This window comes from Pungitius pungitius, chromosome 4, assembly GCF_949316345.1.
Source record: "Pungitius pungitius chromosome 4, fPunPun2.1, whole genome shotgun sequence".
Classification (NCBI taxonomy): domain Eukaryota; kingdom Metazoa; phylum Chordata; class Actinopteri; order Perciformes; family Gasterosteidae; genus Pungitius; species Pungitius pungitius.
The window spans coordinates 3,462,205-3,482,527 of NC_084903.1; the positions used below are offsets into that span (position 1 = coordinate 3,462,205).

Consider the following 20,323-nt stretch of genomic DNA (forward strand, 5'->3'; position numbering starts at 1 on the left):
CAAATATGAAGGTAACTCCAGGAAAGGCATGTGAGTGTTTGTGAAATGGTGATGGTTTAGCTCAAATTTCAATTAAGCAAAAAAGAAAACGTGTGTTTATGTGAAACTGATACTGACATTTACATGTCCAACCAAGCCATTTTAGACTTGATACTGGTCCTGAGCAGTCTTGACAACAATACAAAGCCAAGATAGATGCACTTGTGAATTCATGGTGGCACTGAGGATCCACAAATGTAAATATAGTAAGACAAGGAATGAAGAAAAACAGAAAAGTGCAGTAGCTATAATACAATTAATAGCCATGAGAACCAATAGCCACTGAGCAATCCCCGGAAGTAGGCCGATATGTCAGGTAGGCCTTCCCCCACCCTACTCCACAAAAACCAGTACGCAATTTACAAAGATAAACTCACCATTTCTTTTTCTCCCAAGGCTGGAACCACTTGCTTGGGCTCAGGATTGGACAGTTCTTTGCAGGGTGCCTGAGAATGTACAGAGAAGATGCACACTGTTGTCATATAACTTCTGTAGCGGTTTGGGGAAGACTCGTTTCATGTCTGAGGTTTTGCAGTTATGAAGTTCTGTACATCGTCGCGTTTACAACTGTCCTTTGCGCTTGGCGTCGCTCAAGGCGGCGTTCCGCCCCAATGCGCACAGAGACCCTTAACCGTTGTCACAACAAACTGAGAAAAACCCCCGCACCCCTGAAAAAGTGTGGATTTCTTTCCCCTACATACAACTGGGTGACAGCCGTGCCGTCACCGACCCGTCAGCCGTACCACTAGGCCACATGTGTCAAACTCAAGGCCCGCTGGGCCACATCCGGCCTGTGAATGAATTATCTTTGGCCCGCATGATCAAATCTATTTACTATTGGAGCTGGCCCCCCGATATAGGCACGCATCACCATAATACTACAAATCCCACAATGCACTCTGTGTGTTGTTGCGCATTCGCAGTCCTGCGAAAGTGCGCCTCACAGTCTGTATTACATACCACTTGTGTCAACTTTCACCTATCCCAAGACCAACTGACAACTTTTTACTCGGTTAATTCTGTGGTTTTTCCCGTAAAATGAAAATACGAAGCGTAGCCGCTAAACCGGAAGTACGTAGATTTTTGCAGTAAGAATCGACGCAACCGTCTGTAATGACAGCGGTTACCAGGGTAACAAGAGGAGAAAAGTTCATTAACGGATATAAATAAATAATCCTGGTCTGACGGGATGTGTTAGCAGCAGTAGTTGACTACACTCGCTGCTCTTGGCTCTGATATTTATTGTTCACAGATTGTTTTGCTTCAGTGAGCAGAGCAGAGACAGTTTAAGGAGACGCAGCGTAAACGTGTTCGCATCTCCACCAGCATGTGACAGAATACGTGTATTTAAACAATAGATTTAATCATATTGAACTGTCGATGTTATTTGTCTAGGTTACATATGTTGAACTCGCGCCCGTCCAGTGCAGTGCGTACGTCCCACCGTCAGCGAACCGTCGGTCGGCCCGCAAGCTCCCCCTGTCAGCCGTTCGCACATCGTCAGTGGCCCGCGTTCGGTCGAAGTCGGCAGTATCTTGCCAGAACCTGAAATGAGTTTGACACCCCTGCACTAGGCGGTCAGCGCCACCCCCCCACTCCCGGTCAGCCGTACCGTTAACCATCTGCTCGACCACCCCCTCCCCCCTTGAAGTTGTAAACCTAGGGGAAACACTAAGCTAATATAAAACCAACTTGTCCTCACAGAGCAGGTGTCCTCACAGAGCAGGTGTATGCTGTGCTCATCGTCTGACACAAAAGTGCCACTACTGATGAAAACACGATGGAAAATGATTAGTCAGGTTTGACAATTTACCTGCTGTCCTCACAAGACACCTTGACAAGACAGAACTTTCCTTTGACGACTATTCTAAAAACATGTCATTAGTAGGAAGTAGGCCAATATGTCCCCCCACCCTAATCCACAAAAACCAGTACGCAACTTACAAAGATAAACTTACCATTTCTTTTTCTGCCAAGACTGGAACCACTTGCTTGGGCTCAGGATTGGACAGTTCTTTGCAAGGTGCCTGAGAATGTACAGAGAAGATGCACTGTTGTCATATAACTTCTGTAGCGGTTTGAGGAAGACTTGTTTCATGTCTGAGGTTTTGCAGTTATGACGTTTTTTAACATTTTAACCGTCGATCACAATAACAAACTGAGAAAAATCCCCCCACCCCTTGAAAAAGTGTGGAATAAAAAAAAGTTCCCCCACAGGGCGACTTCGCTAAAACACGTGTGCGCATATGTCCGTATACGAGTATTCTAAAAACATGTAATCAGCTTCTGTTTAACTTTATACTTCTCCACACTTGAGGTCAATGTCAGACAGTCATGTCCTACAGTATTCTCCCAATGAGCCACATGTAACGTCTTGTGTGTGAAAGAAGAATACTTTCTAACTCATATGATTGACAAAATGCAGCTGGTTGACGCAAAATGTGCCCAAACCCATCTTTTGCTCTTAGAGCAGCTAAATACAAAAGCTAAAATCACTGCACTTCAGTTTTACTGGGACTTCAAGGACTGGTTAACTTCTAAAAACACATATTGGGGAATAAAAGGGAACATAAACTCACCATTGAGGGCCATGGCCAACAATAATCCCCATAGTTGTACGTTATCTCCTCGTCTGGAAATATCTCTTTCACAGCAAACAGGCACAAGTGTGGCCTTCCTCTGACAGTATTTTCTTTTACTCTGCAGTTGGGGTTTATGTGGTCATCATTTGCCAGTCGTCCAGTGTTCCATCCTCTTTCGAAGAGTCTATGCTGAAAGACAAATAGCCCAGATAAAAATTACATTTTGTGGGATTAAATATTTTCTTGTAGAAAAGATTTATCTCTGCCCAAAATGATGTGGTCCACGGCATCCTGTTCAGGAGTCTCTCCTCCTTCTCTCCATCATGTTTGCTGCAGTAGTTTTCAGAAAACATAGACTATTAAGTAATAAACAAATCAGTATATATAGATAGTGAGAATAGCTATGACAATTACATTAAGTTGGATAATTGCTAAGGTCACAGAATATAGTGCATTGATGAAGGAGCAGCAGGATGCCCAAAACTTATATATCCATAAGAGATGGATTTTATAGGTCAATTGGTCTTAATGTTACCCCTTTAAAATTACTTCTGCACAGATCACGCGCTATTCATAAATGGATCACTTGTTTGTCCTCAGTCTTACATTAAAGTAACAGTACTGCATCCTGCTGTACAAACCAGAGAAAATTAGCTTGTGAAAATGAAATATTATTTAACTGGAAGTACTAACTTCTGATAATGAAGTTCTAAATATACACAGATGCAAGGAGTTCCAGTAGATCACCATTAGAAGCAGTAGCCTTTAAGGTGCTTAACATTAATATATTTCCATATTAAACAGATTCATACAACTTACACCTTCTGAGTTTCTCTCTTTCACCAAACTAAGCCTAGCTAAGTTAACTTTAATAAATCAAAAACACTTTTTTGCCTTCTGCCTTGGTTTTTCTAATACACTCCAGCAATCACTACGGTCTGGTAGAAATAAAACCTTCATTTAACATAGTAAAATGTGAGAATTAGCCCACTCAACATGCAGATCTTCAAGGGTCTGAGCAGCAGCCCCAGCTCGGGTGGGGGTAGGTTGCGGGGGGTGTGCTCAGGCGGGGCTGATTTAGCGACCCTCGCTCTTCAGAGGCAAACGTTTAATTATCAAAAATAAAACGCCATTTGAGTTAAATTTAAATCTGTTAAATCAAGCACCTTAAAGCTTGATAGCAACTAACGTTAGCTAACGTTAGCTACGTTAGCTACGTTAGCTAACGTTAGCACAACTGGACCCGGATCCACGGCTCGTTACAACATAGACAAGTTAGTTAGACATAGCAACCGAAATACCTACAGCTTTCACTGTAGACACGGTTTATTTAATGCATCGTTAAAATATTCACTTACCAGTTTAGTTAAATTGAGTTGATAGAGGTGACTCTGCCCTCATGCGGAGTAGTGACGATCGCCGCCATTGTTTCTTCATTGTGAGTTGAGAACTTGGCCGAGGGCTCAACAGCCAATCACTGATCAGAATCACCCTGATTGACGTCAAGTAGAGCCAATCACTGATCAGAGTCTGCCTGATTGACGTCAAGTAGAGCCAATCATTGATCAGAGTCTGCCCTAGGCAGTAGCCAATCGACTGACGATACACTGATACACTCCGCAGTAGAAAAAAAAAAAGTAGTGTCGGATATAACACACTGTGAGCACACACTGTCATACACTAGAAATCGGGTAAAACCGAGTTATGGAGACATGCCGAGAAAAAGCGGGAGGTGGTCATTTACGGCTTGATAAGCGCGGCTGCAGTGCTTGACTTGTGAGGACATGGCCTTTGTCCTCACACATCCGGTATGTCCTCATAGAGTAAGTGTGTAAACAGGTGAAATGTCCTCATAATCCGGAAATACCAACACACACACACACACACACACACACAACATACAAATAAGAATACACATTTGCAATTTTAGAGCTTAATTTAGAATTCCAAATTTTTCTTTAGACAATTCCCAACACTAGAAAAAGTAAAAACTGTAATTGTTAAAACCTGTACAACCCGTTTGAATGCTAAGTCAGAAAAACCAACCGCACTTAATCACACATCTAGACCTGAATTAAACTATTTATTTAACATTAAATTAATATTTACAACACCCAGAATTATGATTTTCCACACTGTTGTGTTGTGTACATAATCTATTATTTTTTCCCTATGGATTTTTCTCATTATTTTGGCGCTCACCTGCTGCAGGACGCTGAGCTGAGGCCTGAGGTAACAGGTGATGACGGTGACCTGCAGCGCCAGGAAGGGCAGAGACCAGTTCTCTCTGAGGGAGATGGTGAACTCCACCCGAGTGGTGTCCACCCTGGTAGGAGGGAGAGAGAGAGAGAGAGGGAGGACGGGATGGAAATCAATAGTCTGCCCTCTTCCCTGGTTTTGTTTTCATGTGATGTGGAGGGATGGAGGGTCCTCAGAAGGTTGCTCCGGTGAGTTTCATTATAGCACCTCTTTGCATACATTTGCTGGTTTTAGGTAATTCATGTGTCCCTTCTGTTTTTTGTTGGTTCAAGTTGGATGACAATGTTCATGGTGATCTCCTGTCAGCAAGACTGAAACAGCAAAATAACACCAACTCACTGGAACATCTTTAAACAGGTTTCTTTGTGGATTTTAATTGAACACGCTACTCAATGAGTAATAAAAGCTTAAATAGGTGCTGTCACTAAGAACTATGGCAATCGATTCATGGCCCACTAGAAGCATCTTAGGGGGACTTGGTTTTGGAGCAAGTTATTTATTTTACACTCAACCCTGCAAGAAACTAATAATAAATAATGATTATCTGGATAGTCACACCTGACATGAGAGAACTACGGTCTACGGTATTTTCCTTGTGTTGAAGAATGATGACACACACACCCAACCAAGTCAAGGCGATATAAAAAAAAAAAATCCAAAGAAAAAGGAATGGCTTCACTTCTTTCCTGGGTTAGGCTGAGAGATCGAGATGATTTGGTGCCAAGTGAATTCTACTTAGGGATTACTACAGGGGAGAAGTCAAAACAATAATGTAATATGATTAACATTCAAACCATACAAAATAATAAATAAATGCCAGCATGATTTCAAGGGTTAATTACTAAAGATAAAGCCTCAAGTCTCACCACGAATGCTAAAGTATGACACCCCTACTACATGTATGCTATCTTCAAGGTCGAGGTGCAAACCGTGCACAACGCGCTTCATCATTTAAAGCCGATAAATTGTGAAAAAGAATTGTGTTGTTAAACCTGGGGTTAAAAAAATATTTTTTTCTTCTATTTTGTCTTCATTCCACAAAAACTGTGCTCATGTGCATATGTCCGTGTGAACACGACATGTATACACGGAGTGGAGATTTTGTATATTTAAATGTAACTCAAAGTACAAAAGTTACGACTGAAATGAATAGGCGGACCACAGACCATAATGTGAGGGCTTGTTTGAAGCACTCCGGTCACAAGATGAGCAACGGGGGATTTTCAGTGACGTCACAATTTAAAATGACACACAAATGCAAAGTTGCTTGTTACCCACCTGTTGAGTAGGTACCAGACCCCCGAGAGCGTGCCAGCCAGCCAAGAACCCGACAGCAGCCACGCTGTGAGGTACAGAGCGATCACGTACACCGCTTGGAGCGAGAACACCGTGTAAATGTAGAAATACACGGGCTCCAGATAGGACTGGACCACACACACACACACACACACAGAGATAGAAAGCATTAGTTCATTAGGAGCTGTGAATGGACACAGTTGACTGCAGTGACTACGATCCGGCCACTCAGGAAGGAAGTGGCCTTTTCAAAGTTTGGTCTGATATTTCCCTCGTTGGCATTCCTGTCGCGGCAGATCTCGGAGGGAGCTCAGGAGCCGTTTCCTGGCTAATTGACGTGCCAATACGCAAACCTCTTCCTCCGGCGTGACAAGTGGCGGGTGTGCCAAGTCACGTCGAAAGCAAACTGTAAAATGCCACAGCTGCCTCCTGAGACAGCCTTCATTGTATCATTCAGACAATCAATCATATCTTTTTGTGGCGGTCATTACTCTAATCTTCTGGTGTGTTACAAGCCAATTGTAAACAGCGGGGTGATGGGGTACCTGTATGGGCAACAATCTGTAGAGAACGCTGAGGAAGACCTCTTGGTAGATATTCATCCGCTGCAGCAGATTGATAGTCCTCTTGGATTCTGTCAAGTTGTCATGGATCAAATCGGAAATCCCTAGGAACACACGTGTACACAAATGACTACTGTGAGGAAGGAATGGGATGTTTTCAGAGTACTCTGCTGATTAAACAGTATTCTGCTTCAACCGCTATTAACTTTACTATCATAAAAGGTTTTTATCGAATTGAAACCGTAAGCTTTTGGGGGGGGGGGGGGGGGGGGAGGAACATCACTTACTATATAACACAGAAAAAACTTCTCCAGAAAGACTTGCTGCCGGAAATCCTGTAAACGGATAGGGAGGTTCTTCCAAACGTGCTTTAAGATCAAATATCTATCAACGCACTGACTGATGGGTTAGGGAGCACTATTGGCACGCAATTGTTAAGATGCTGCAAACAGGAATCAAAACAAAGGATAATGATACTCCTAGACCTGTCGCGATATGCAATATATTGACTTATCGCTCAATATAGGAAAGTTAATGCGATCATCTTTGGTGGTGAGATATTCATTTTACAAATAAATGAACGTCACATTTTAGTCAGTCGCGCTTCCCTCTGGTCTGCTTTCATTGTCGGAGGCGGGACACATTTTCTCGAACCGCATCGCACAAAGCCCGATGATTCGCCCCCTCCGTGATCCTTGCACTTGATTTTGTTTTATTTATTCAGGATATATTTTTTCACACTAATATCTAGCTATTCTGACGAATAAAACGTATTATAATTAGCATTCCGTTATCCGTCATAAAATTATCTGAAAATTACAATATCTCATATCACAAATAATGGTGGTGCAATAATCGCACAACAAAAATGTGATAATGTGACAGCCATAGATACTCCACATCTGCTTGAAGAGTCGTTGAGCCACTGTTTTCCCGTTAAGAAGGGGATGAAATCTCTCTGTTGTGTTTCTGCTGCCCCCAAGTGGCTAAAAAAGGTTTAAAGGCTGTGTCCCCCCCCCATCTACCCCTCAATCTCTCAGCAAGTACTTTGGGGAGTATTACAGGCAAAAACTACTAGAATAACACTTGTATCTCAGTACTGATACACACACACACACACGCTGGTGTCATCGCTCCAGGCTGGTGTATTATTACATACATACATTTACTATATTAGTATTAGTATGTTGGGATGTGTCCACCTGTGTTATTGATCCCTTCAAGACCAGAAAAAACAGCTCTGCTTTCCCTGAACAAGAGAGATATTACTACCCACTAACACTCATTACATTTCCCTTTTTCATTGTTCTTTCAAAATGTCATTTTTGCTTTCTCCCCTTTTCTTTCCTCCCTGATCCTCCTCCTTTCATTGTAACTCTCCTCGCTACACTCTCCTTACTTTTCTCTTTCCACGCCTCCTCGCATCCCGTTTTCTGCCACTGACTTGCTTTTCCTACATCTCTTCTCTTGGCATTTCGTCTGTGACATTCGGCCCGTGTTTGGTCTTCTCCCTCCTGACCCCTGTAGTATGTGCACATTGAGCCTTACTGCTCACACACAGTGAGACAGAAAGGGAGGTCAGCCAGCTGCTCAGCGTGATTGCAGCTCTATTATTTGCCTTACTGGAAAATTGGTAGGCTGGTTTGAAACTGGGTATTTTACATGATAATGGGAAAAAATAATTAGACTAATTTTCCTCAGACCAGAACACGCCGTGATTTGTTTGGTATGGTTGGAAAATGGTAGATACTTGGGTTAACACAGCCATCTGGTATCCATGAAAAGAAACTCAATTTTATCAAAAATTCCAATGTTATGAGAAAATGTTGGAATAATTACAGTTAAGATGACAATTACCAAAATGTTCATGTCATGCTGGGTAGTGTTATTTAATATTCCCAGGCAGTTATTATATGATATGAGCTGCAGCAAGCTACCCACTTGAAGGTGTGATGGTTGTGAAACACTCACTGTGACTTTACAGGGAACTCGCCTATTTCACTACAAAGCAAAACTCAACGCAGTTAAGAGAAACACTCCATCATTACTTTAAGACAGGAAGGTCCGTCCATCTGGAACATTTCCAGAGCTTTGAATGATCAGATTAGAGCCACATGAATGCTTCTCAGAGTTTAAGTAGCAGACACATCTCAACATCAACTGTTCAGAGGAGACTGCGTGAATTAGGCCTTCATGGTCTAAACACAAGGAATGGACGTTAAACCAGTGGAAATCTGTACTTTTTAACATGCCATCCCATCTGGTTTGCACTTGGTGGGACCAGGATTTGTATTTCAACAGGACAATGACCCTCCAGAACACACCTCCAGGTCCCTGCGTGGCACACAGGACCACCACTGGGTCCCTAAAAGACAGTGGTTTGCAAATGTCCTGCTAAATGTGGGGACATTGTTGGCACTTCAAACACATCCGTTAAATAAAATTAAGCGCAAAGTGCACAAGGACAGCAGGAAGAGTCACTAGTTCAACATGTTCCACCTGGTGGGATTCTGCCTCCAAGATGATCAAATGTGTGTCATTTTGGATTTAAAAGAAACAAAACACAATTAAACAAATACATCTAAAATACATGTTAAGATTTAATTTTTAGATGAAAAACTAACTTTTAATTGAGATTCATCTATATTAATTAATTTTAAATCTACTAATACACATAATGTATGTATGTATGTATAGGACATAACCGCCATAAACACTGTTTATACCTTCCTGTATGGACGGGGCCTGCAACATCTGCTTGTAGTAGGAGTAGTACAGTCCACACTCGGTCCGGAAGGAGATCTCCCTCTCCATCTCCTAGAAGGAAAAAAAAAGGTTTTTTTTGTTGAAACCAAAGACTTCTGTTTCTCTGAAATATGTAAAACAGAAATCCTGGCAGAGTATGACAGAAACACACAGGATAGAAGCAAAGCAGCGAATACGCTCATAAACCTTGGCAGTAACAATAAGACAGGTAGCGAGATGTGTGTGTGTGTGTGTGTGTGTGCGCGCTGAGACGATGGCTTCCCAAGAGGTTTCCACTTGCCATGCATGATTACTGTTCCACTGGGGGGTAAAAAACAGAGCAAACAGCGAACAAGCAGCTGCAGAATATTAACTCTATCAATCCATCCTGTCCCGTTTGAAAAGAGCTTTTACAGCTGTGCTCCATTTAAAAGGAAACTCTTTGACCATAGAGATATGTTTCTTTGACTTAATCGGCTGGTAGTCAATCCGAGGAGCTCAAAATTCAAGGTTTCTAAACATAATTACGATGCCATTTACGATAATGATCTATGATTTGAAGCTCATCCCACGTAAAAGAAAGACCATCAAAAGAAGAATGTACACAAACAACTCAACTGATTAATTGACCAAAGGACACCAAGTGAAACAGCTGACATCCATTCACATCACAACTTGAGCTATTGTGCTGACATTATGAAATATTCATAAACACTTTGTATATGAAATGTCCGTATTTTAACTATTAATAAATGTCCCTCTGTTGCCGCTAGCCCACCACCCCTTACAGCTCCACGGTCCACCCATCATCTTAAGCAGAAATGATGGCCCGGCCCATTTACATCAGCTGCCTCATAGCAGGTATTACATAATTATATTTAGTATGATGCTGTGCCACCCACACAGATGCAGGTGGAAATGATGATGCTCGGCCAGCACTGTGAACAGTGTGAAAACAATGTTAATGGGAAACAAAAAAAAGAGCGTTCACAGATGTGTGGTTAATTAGAGTCTTCATGGGAAGTGGAGGGCCAGTACAGAGGTGCTAGGCTGACATCTTCCTGACTCCATGACCTATTAGGACGGTGAAATGCATTAAACTTCTGCTGCAAGACACGGGCTATATTCTCATTCTATATTCTCATGCTCTTTGAATCACGGTCTAACATTGGTCTCCTAAAAATCGTCCGGGTGTTTGGCGGGAAAAGAACGTCATGCTTGCAACTATATCTGTCTATAAATAGATATGTTAACCCCCATTCAAATAACTTGACATCCGGTGTTCCACGACCGGGACGAAAACCACATGGTTCCTCTTCGACGTGAGTTTGCTATTACAAACACGTACACGGAGACACACACTCTTGCAGTAGGAGCAGATGGTGCAGCTGAGGGGCGTGACCCTTTTACCCCGGCTTATCAAAGCTGCAAACGAGCGCGGCCTCAGAACTCCTACCGTGAGCTGAGAGAACCACAGCAGATTCTCGTGTATGGCGTTGACGCACACGGCCTGAGCCAGTGCCAGCAGCCCGGCTAACGACAGCCCGACCGCTGTGGAAACACGCCGGCGCCACGGCCACCGGGGTACCGCGCCTGGACCGGGCCGAGCGGCGGATCGTCCAATCAGAAGCGGCTCCCCCGAGGCCTCCTCAGCACAGGTCCGCGTCGCGTTGCCGCTTCGCCGCCCTTCGTCTGGAGGAGGGCCCGGGTGATGTTGCAGCTTGCTCGGCTTAACTCTCTTGCGAGGCTGCATTGCCTGAGACGACGGAGATCATCAATACGCTCTCGGATCCTTTGATGTGCCGAATCCAGGTAGATAAACAGCACGCTCCCGGGCTGAGCTACAGAACTGATCCAAACGCATTACAGCAGGAAGTGGGAAAGCGGTACGTTTTTCTTTTCTTGATGTCGGTCCAAATAAATTAACTTTATAAATTGCTTCGAGTTCCTTGCCAAAAGGAGATATGCAAAAAAGCTTCCTCTGAGGGAGCGAGCAGCTAGTTTCCTTCCCAATGCGCTATTAGAGTTTGCTCGCAGGCAAAACCAGCCTTGGCTGTCCACCAGGAGCTCTGATGAGACGGCTAATCCTCAGTTTAAATGAAGGCCAAAGAGAACGGGCCCCGTTAGCACGTTACTCATTACCACGAAAACTCTTAGCTTTTCAGCAGGCAGCGATCCTCCCCTGTTCCTCCTAACGGCTCCGAGCGCTCAAAGAGTCAGAGTGAGCTTCCGCCCGGCGCCTTGTACTCCGTAAACAGGAACCAAGGCGACACCACCCCCACCCACCCCCCCCCCTTGATCTCCAGCAAACACCTCGAAACGAAAAAGCAGCGAGCCGCGGTCCGGCTGCGCTGTAGATAAGTGCAGCAGTCAGAGGGAGGGAGAGGGGAAAAAGAGACAGCCACTACTGGTGACCTCTTGTCGGTCTATAAAAAACACACACGTGCACACAGGGAAAGAATAGGATGGGGGCGTGGGGGGGGGGGTTAAGGGGCGGAGAACGCCGCACGGAAAAATGCGGGGAGAACATTGGTCAGATATTTTTTTGGGGGGGGGGGATCTGGAACTGGGGTCAGGCTGTGAGCACACGTCTGATAGAGACATAAGCAGACGGATAATGATCTGTGATAATGAGCATTGTTTGTGCCTGGGTGTGAACATGATAACAAACCCTTCCAGACCTGAGGCTGAACACCGCTACCCCATTCTCCTCGACACCGCCGCCGTGAGAGATTATTAAAACCAGTCCCCGGGTGGGTTGGGCAGCGGCTCCCTGCGCAGACCAGCATTCTGACAGCATCAGTCACCGCGGCAACAGCCAAGAGTAGAAAACAGCAAGCGAACGGGACTCGCAGACACACAAATGACTTTACAGCATGTTCCACGGCCCTTTCCATCCTACTTGACCTGGACACAGCGTGTGGGTGTGTGTGTGTGTGTGTTTATGAGAGTCAGAGAGAAAGACAGTTGGCTCTCTAAGGGCAGGAAATCAAATACACAATATCAACTATGCTTGAGGTAGAATTCCAGCCTTGGTCGTGTAGAACAACCAACCAAACTTAAGTGGAATCTCATCACAGGGGCTTGATCTACTGCACATTACTTTAGGGGTTGGAAGGTGAAAAGTGCAGGTGTGGGTTTTTGGCTGGACAGAGTGGAGCTAATGCTGCTGATGCGTATGTGTTTACAGACGGTTGCACAGCGAACTACACAATGAGAATTCGGCTTGTTGGCCAAATGCTGTGTTAATCTGCTGCTATCACCTCCATTACATGTGGAGGGTTTATTGCATGTGTGACAACAGACTCATCACTACAATGACTAATAAAGTAAGCATATACACTTCTTCAATACGTCTAAATACATCAAATTAGTTTTATACGTGTTGTTTTCACATATAAAAAGCATTTGCAGATGGAACAGTCTCTTGAGTGAACAGTCTAAGACAGAGACGCTGATGGCATTACCAGAAGGAAAACACACACACACCTGTGTGCAATGTGAGATGATGTCAGCCAGAAACACACTTATGTGAGAACATTTTGGGAAAATGTTTGCCTTCCCTGTAAAGTGACTCCTTTTTCATGAAAGCATCTGTCCTCTTCCCTTCCCATCCGAACCATGACCCCTGAAGAGTGGTCCCAACCTCTCTTCTGTCCTGCAGAAACAGCACCCACAGAGTCCATCCCCACTTTAGGAATTTGGCTTGCTTGTATATTAATTCGGTTTAGTCTTGCAAAGTTGCAGATACTAATAAGTGCCCCCCCCCCCCCTAATCTAAATTCAGAGGGGGTGGTGCCAAGTGCCGGCGCTAATCTTTCACGCGACCATTGACATGCCTGCTGGTGTAAGGGCTTAACCTCTGCAAAGAAACACTGAGCAGAGGGAAGGAGGGACAAGGGAGACATTTAAAATCTCTGCCTTTGTGTGTGTGTGTAGTCGTGGGACGAGCTAAGCCCTCACAGAGAGCATAGGAGGCGTTTGCTGAAGCAATATAAATGCAGTTAAAGTTTATTTAATTAAAAAGAAAGACCAACTTATCTAATTCAATACATCATTTCCTAGCACTTTTTGATTTTGTTCACATGATTTTTTTTTTTTTTTTAAAGGGGGCAAACATCCGTCCCTCAAAAACCTCAATAGAATCAGAATTGATTTTTTCAAAATCAATTATATAAAAGACACATGAAACTATAGCTACATTCCTTTTCTAAGGACTCCAAAACAATGACTACCACTGCACTGCCAAAGTCGGATGGTAGGACTCGGACACGTTCGGCCGTGTCAAACCAGATAGAAGCCTGCTGAGAATATACATCCCAGTCTGAAGCACAGCCATGGGAACGCTTTTAAAAAGGTGGCGTCCCATCTGTCAGGCCATGATGTTGTGTTGCCGTCCATTTACCGGGCTCAGCATCAAGCCCCTGCAGCTCATGGAAAAACAACCGAGCCATTACATCAAGTGTTAACGACCTGTTTTTAACTCCGGATGAGGGGACGTATCTGATTGGCACTTGTGTTGAAGCAAAGTTTTCCTCTTGAGATAAGCGTGTGGAACTTTTTCAGCCTATGAATTTTACTGTGCGGGAGACATTTTCCATCTGTAAATACCCACATCTATGACGTGCTTGATGAATACTACACATGGATATCAGTCCTCAGAGGACCCGGCCAATTTTGCTGCTTCTGAACAACTGCCACATCAAAAAGACATTAAAAGGCTCCGTGTGGTTTTCAACGTTCGCAGCTCTTCTTTCTCGCATGGCACAAACGCAAATATTTGGTGTCACACTGTCAACGATACTGTAACTATCTGAAAGTGCCTTCAACTTGCATTCTCTTTGGTGACCGGTAGGGGGCTGGATTTATTCCCTCAGTAAACATCTGGGCCCTTTCTCAATACCTAAGACAGCGAGAACGGACTTGCGAGAACCGTAGTCCTGACTCACGGGTTCGGGAGACGGAGAACGGTCATTTTCCGCAATTGGAAGAGCAGCTGACTTGATGACGTCACCACGTCAGTTGGTCTTGCTAATACGTTTTAATGTAGTTCTTGACTGTTGAGTATTTTACTATTATCAAGCTTTTGTTTCATTTTTATTTAAAATTAGAAACGGTATATATTATATTGATCATTAAATATATATATAATCAGTCATAAAATTAGGCAAAATATCTCAATGGATCAAATCACAGTTGTTATACAGTCCAACATCTTTTTAAAGCAGATGAAGGGGAGCAGCTGTAGTTCTGGTGCTGCTGAACTCTGTCCTCAAAAACGTTACCGGTGAACAACGTCAGTCACCACATTAAAAGTTAAGTTATAAGTAAGTAAGTATAGTTATATCTCATGTATAACCGCTACGGAGACGTGAAAACCAGTGGAGCATTTCACTGAAGGCTTCCCGAGAACAGTCTGCTCGCTGCGGGCTGAGATGAGCTGACCCCCCGGTGCTGGAGGAGTCTGGCGGTCCGTTAACCACACCTCACATCTCCATTCACGGAGCTAATTGTTACGAAGGCTGAATGTTGACAAACCGACCGCAGAAAAGTTGCTTTAACAACTAAATACTCGTCTGAAAAAGCTCTAAAATTACATTCCGTTACTTAAATATAGTAGTATTTATAAACTTGGACATACAGTTGTGTTTATTTTGTTGCCTGTTGCTGAGGTGAAATGCATTCTGGGATATTTGGCTCTCACAAGAACAGACGAGCCTGCTCCGATGCATGCCCGGTGGGGGGGGCGAGTCACCGTTCTCGTCCAGATGCGGACTTTACAATTGGAACAGTACTCGGGCTTCGACTGATGACGTTTCACGAGTCCACGAGAACAAAAGTCCACACAAGAACGCATATTGAGAAAGGGCCCTGGTCTCTAGTTCCTTCTTCGATAGGGCGGGGCTCCTGTGATTGACAGGTCTGCACTGCTCACAGAGCCATATACTCAAAGCTTCAACTCCGTCACAACAACAACGCACACTTCTTATAACAGGCAATGGTTCTTACTACACACCCGAGTCCCCACTCCTATGGTCTCTCCAGTTCTGTGTCCTGAGCACCACTTCTGCCACTGGATCGAAGTCCTCAGCCAGTTTGGAAATAACGGTTACAAGGCCCCCTCTGTTCCAGGAGTCACAACCAAGCACGAAGAGCCATTGTTCTGTTATTCTGCTCGACAGAAACTCAGCCCATTTGAATTATTTATGGAAGAAGACGCTTCTGTCTGCTGCGGCCTTTAATTAAACCAGATTCATGGATGAAGTGGATGCTTTTATGGTTTATACCATTAAACTGCTATGCAACTTTTATTCCTGTTTTTACTTAATTGTTTTCAAATGTCCTCTTTACCAGATATTTTCATGGTTGTATGTGAAGCATTTTGAATATCCTTTTTGTTGAAATGTGCCATACAAATTAATTTCACTTACATATTCATAATTTGCCGGAAATATGCTTCAACATAAACATACATAAAAGTGTTTGGCTCCATTGTGGTACAAAAGGTAAAAGTCACAACATTCACCTTCAGAAATCAAACAACTTCCCCCAATCTAGGGGCAAATGTTACACAAGGTTTCATTCAAAGTGAGAAGAACTTCACTGCAGACCATGTACATTCCTCAGCAGGTTAGTTTCCTCCTCCAATTGTTCCTTGTAAACTCCCATTGCATCCAATAATAAGAGGTTGTTCATCTAGTCAATATGTACATGGAAGAAAAGCATCAGTGACATGAAACTAGAGCAGATTATAGCACCTGAATGCAACACGACACTAATCTGGGATTTTTCTGTAGCTACACCCAGGATAGACCCGCTTCACTGTCATGACATCTCAATATCATTTTTGTCTACTTACTACATTGGGGAAAAAACGCACATGGCGCGGTAACTGCTGTTTTATGGTCATTCTGCTCTACCGTGTTGTGAGGGGTCAGATCACTGCTGAAGATCAAACGAACAACGTTTAATCCATGTTTGATGGGCTCAAATCCAGAGAACACTAAACCATGTAGTCGGTGGGTCAAAGCTTGTTGGCTCCTGATAAACGTTAATGCTGACGATCAGTTGGGATAAAAACCCTCCAATGAGGTGTCTGACCCCCCTCTGGTTTACATGAGGCGTTCAGATGGGTGAACTGCGGCCTCTTAAAGCCCTTTGAGAAGAACAGGGAACTAGGGCTCTAAATAAACTAGGAGTGTTGCATTCATTTGCCCTCCACCCGTACATTCACACTGAGGCCCCTTATTAAAAATGTATCGGCTGGTGATGTGATACAACAGCGATATTTCTTTTTGACAGTTTTTGTTCCACGACACTGATTACAAATTCATGTGGTAGGACACACAGATAACTCAAGAGGAACTTGGAACAGCCAACTATGGCCATTACTGCAATCACGAAGGCCGGAGCTTCTTCAAGGACATAAAGTTGTCACTGTGGAAGTGGGGGGTGGCCACGTGGAGGCGTGGTTGGAGATCGTTCTGTCCTCCGAATGTCCATCTCCCAAAAGCAGGCCCAAAACAATCCAATCCCTCTACAGCAAGCCTGTGGTGTGAAGTAAGGGTGCGTGGCGGCGGAGGAGGCCGACTATACACCGCAGAGCCCGACAACAACACGTCACAAAGTGCCAAGTCATCAGTCAAATTGCCTGACATTTCCTGTTGTGTTGAATATTTTTTGATTGATTATTGTCTCCGTGCACAAATGTAATTGTATATCTGTTGTATTTAAAACCCCTTTGTGTCATTTATTAGATTACTTATTTTACTATTTATATTTTTTCGTTGAAGCTATAGTTTGAATATTTCAAACTGACTTTTTGTCCGTTTATTTGTGTGCATGAAAAGTGACTTAAAATCGATTGTCTTTAGACAATCTGAGTAGTGCATGAGTCAGGCGAAGTTATTGCACGTGTCGATCTCCAAAAAGAGAAATGTGGACAGCCAGACCTGAACCTTTAACCATGAATGGATACACTGATATACTGCTACGTCCTACGGGCTCCTCAAAGCCAGCGTGTCTCGTGTGTTTAGAGAAATATTAAAATCACTATTATTATTAAAAGCAGAAATGTGAAACACGATCAACACGTTCAGGCAAAGCACATCTCTCACAGTTGATCTTACCAAAGATGATAATAGATTTAACCACGGACACAAATTTGTATTATTAGATGAGAATATCTTTCGTCACCAATCGAAGCATTTTTCATATTTTATTTTCCCAGAGCGTTTAGGAAGTAATGGTGTTATCTAGCATATGCTGTAATTGAAATGAGGGAAGAACATAAAGGAGAGTGAGGGGGGGGGCCTTCACCTTGATGTTGGAGAACCACAGGTCGTTCTCGTGCAGCGTGGCCATGTAGATGCAGCACAGCAGGCCGAGACCCACGGACACGGACCAACCGACCGACGTCCACAATATTGCCCCCCATGACCAATCTCCTGCAGGGACATTAGCGCGTCAGCAGGTCGCAACTCCCGAGTGAAAGTTGACCAACTGTTGTTAATTAAAACCAAGGACGGCTCGATTTCATTTAGCTGTAAATGTAACACAAAATGAATATCAAACTGTATTAAATAGATATTGAGACTGGAACTCAGGGTTTACGGAGTTAACTGAGGAAATAAAGAATGAAGTAGAGTAATTTTCTTACAGACCAATAAAATCAGACTTCTTTTCGGGAGGAGGTCAGGGGAGAGAGAGCTAGTTTTATTAAATTGATTTTGTTTGGGAGGAAGGGGGATTCAGTGAATACAGGTAACTCATCACCAATCATATAAATGATATTAATTGCATCATTTAAACTTGCATGGGGGTTAAGCCTGATGTACTCTGGGGATGCAGCCCAAGGAAACACGTGACTGAAGTTTGAAGACCGCGGGCTTCTTCACTCACCCTGCAGGGTCCGGTGCGGGTGGTGGTCGCTGCAGCAGCTGGACTGCTGGGCCTGAAGCTCTGCGCCGGGAGGGGGCTCCTTGCCCTTGCTGCCCTTCCTCTGACGCACGACCGTCATGTCGAAACGGGGGTCTGATTATACACACAGATAAAACACATGAACAGATACCCTGTGACGACACAAGCACGTGACCTCGACTCGCAAACAGCGCGTGTCCAATGTGAAGCCAGAGTCCACAGAACGAGCCGCTGTGGGTCTGAAGCCGTTCATTCGGCCCCGTGGACGCGGCGGACAGGCCTCCTTCACGGCGGCGTTTGTGCCCACGTCGCGGTGCAGCGCAACGTGAGACAGCACCAAGAACACCGGCAGGCTCCGTTCATTCTAACGTTACCGTGTTCCCGCCGGACGGGGCAGCAGCAGCACTAACAGTACTCATTTCTAAAGGGTCGTTATGTCAATACATCAAGCGTAAACTGCTCCTGTGTAGCACACTCATTCAGCCTCATTCAAATCGATGTGCGGCATTCTTTTTTGCATTCATGCGCGAGCTACTGTTATGGACGCCAGCTTTTCTTTTTGTCTTGACAGCAACAAAGAAGAATACGATTTGCGCCAACGGTACATGAATAAGCCTCACCCTCCTCTAGAGCAGCGGCGGGTCTCCTCCACCTCCTCTCCCACTCCCTCTTTCTCTCTCTCGCTCTCTATCTGCCTCGCTCTTTCAATTTCTTCCCCCTTTTTTTCTCCCGTTAGAATTCATCAGTCAGCTTCATACCCGCATTGGGACACTACCGGAATACGTGAGAGACCGCCTTCAAAATAAAAGCGTACGACTCTCGCTGTTGCGAAATGAAGGGCACGCGCTGGAAGAGACTCGAAGTGTCCGGATGTGTTGACGTCTTTGCTGCAGTTGCATGCAAACGACTGCGTGCCAAATGACCTGAAATCATTATTTTCTGGATGAATTGCTCACGAGTGCTTTTTAAATAGTTACATAAATACCAATATGTTGGGTTCAAAAGGATGCTGGGTCAAAAGCATCCAACTGCAGTCTTTAATAAATGGAATAGAAGAGATTAATGAAATGTGGTGGAAAAAATAAGTGCAGTGGCCAACGAGAGAAAGCAGTCTGCTGAACTTTCATGGATGAGGGTACACAAACAGCAGCAGGGTGACGGAGGTGGGCTGGCCCATACCGGTATTAAGGGCCAGCCCACCCTTGTTTGTGATTGCAGATGACGACAGCATTGTTTTTTGGAGTGTGCTGTTTCTGTTTCACTCCGAACAGAGCAGAGATTGTTCATTGATGTGTGCAACAAGTGTTTAAAGCAGTTAAATTATGTAAAAAAAAAAGGTATGACACCCCTGCATTAGAGCATCACCATTGCTTCCAAGGCCCAAGATCAAGTGAGCGGGGATGTCCTTTGTGTGAATAACATTCAGCGCTGTCACTGTTTCATGATTCATGCATTTCCCGTCAGTCAGGCAAATCAGATCCAGCAATTGGCAGAAGACCTTCCCCTGCTTGTATCTAAAAATGTCCTGTAACACATTTGACCACATCCTCGTTTGTTTTTCATCTCACCTGCGTGTTTCCTAACTCTCCTGTCATTTCAGATCCTCCCACAGTACCCTCACCCGGTTCTTCTTCCCCTTTCTCACCTGCAGCACATCCCCCTCATCAGCCCCTCACCATTTAAGCCTGTCACGTTCTCTGGTTTCCTGCCAGATTGTCTTGTGTGTGTGTGTTGCCAAGTCATCCAGCGGTTTCCCAGATATTCGTTTGTTTTGACCCCCGATTCCCTGCATGCTCCTTCTCGGATTTGATCGCCCGCCTTATCGCCGTCCTGGTTCCGACCCCGCCTGTCCTTCGTCTATGGGTCCCCCCCCCCCACACACACTCCTCTAGATTGGTCTGCCTTTTGACTGATCTTCTG

The 20,323-nt window shown here is 44.3% G+C and overlaps 1 protein-coding gene across 2 annotated transcripts in view; it reads right to left on the reverse strand.

The window, feature by feature from the left end:
* dpy19l3 (dpy-19 like C-mannosyltransferase 3) overlaps nucleotides 1-19,225 on the reverse strand; it is a 45,554-nt gene extending 26,329 nt beyond the window's left edge. Inside the window, exons 1-7 of one of the 2 annotated variants that reach the window (XM_037485902.2) lie at nucleotides 19,024-19,225; nucleotides 18,386-18,517; nucleotides 17,804-17,931; nucleotides 9,466-9,556; nucleotides 6,722-6,843; nucleotides 6,159-6,304; nucleotides 4,824-4,947 (exon numbers count right to left, since the gene is read on the reverse strand). In XM_037485902.2, the coding sequence (XP_037341799.2) occupies nucleotides 4,824-4,947; nucleotides 6,159-6,304; nucleotides 6,722-6,843; nucleotides 9,466-9,556; nucleotides 17,804-17,931; nucleotides 18,386-18,503 (729 nt within the window). In that variant the 5' untranslated portion in view covers nucleotides 18,504-18,517; nucleotides 19,024-19,225. Of the gene's footprint in view, nucleotides 1-4,823; nucleotides 4,948-6,158; nucleotides 6,305-6,721; nucleotides 6,844-9,465; nucleotides 9,557-10,940; nucleotides 11,693-17,803; nucleotides 17,932-18,385; nucleotides 18,518-19,023 lie in introns of those variants that run through there. The other variant, XM_037485893.2, reaches the window with a different exon arrangement.
* Between the last annotated feature and the right edge of the window lie 1,098 nt (nucleotides 19,226-20,323).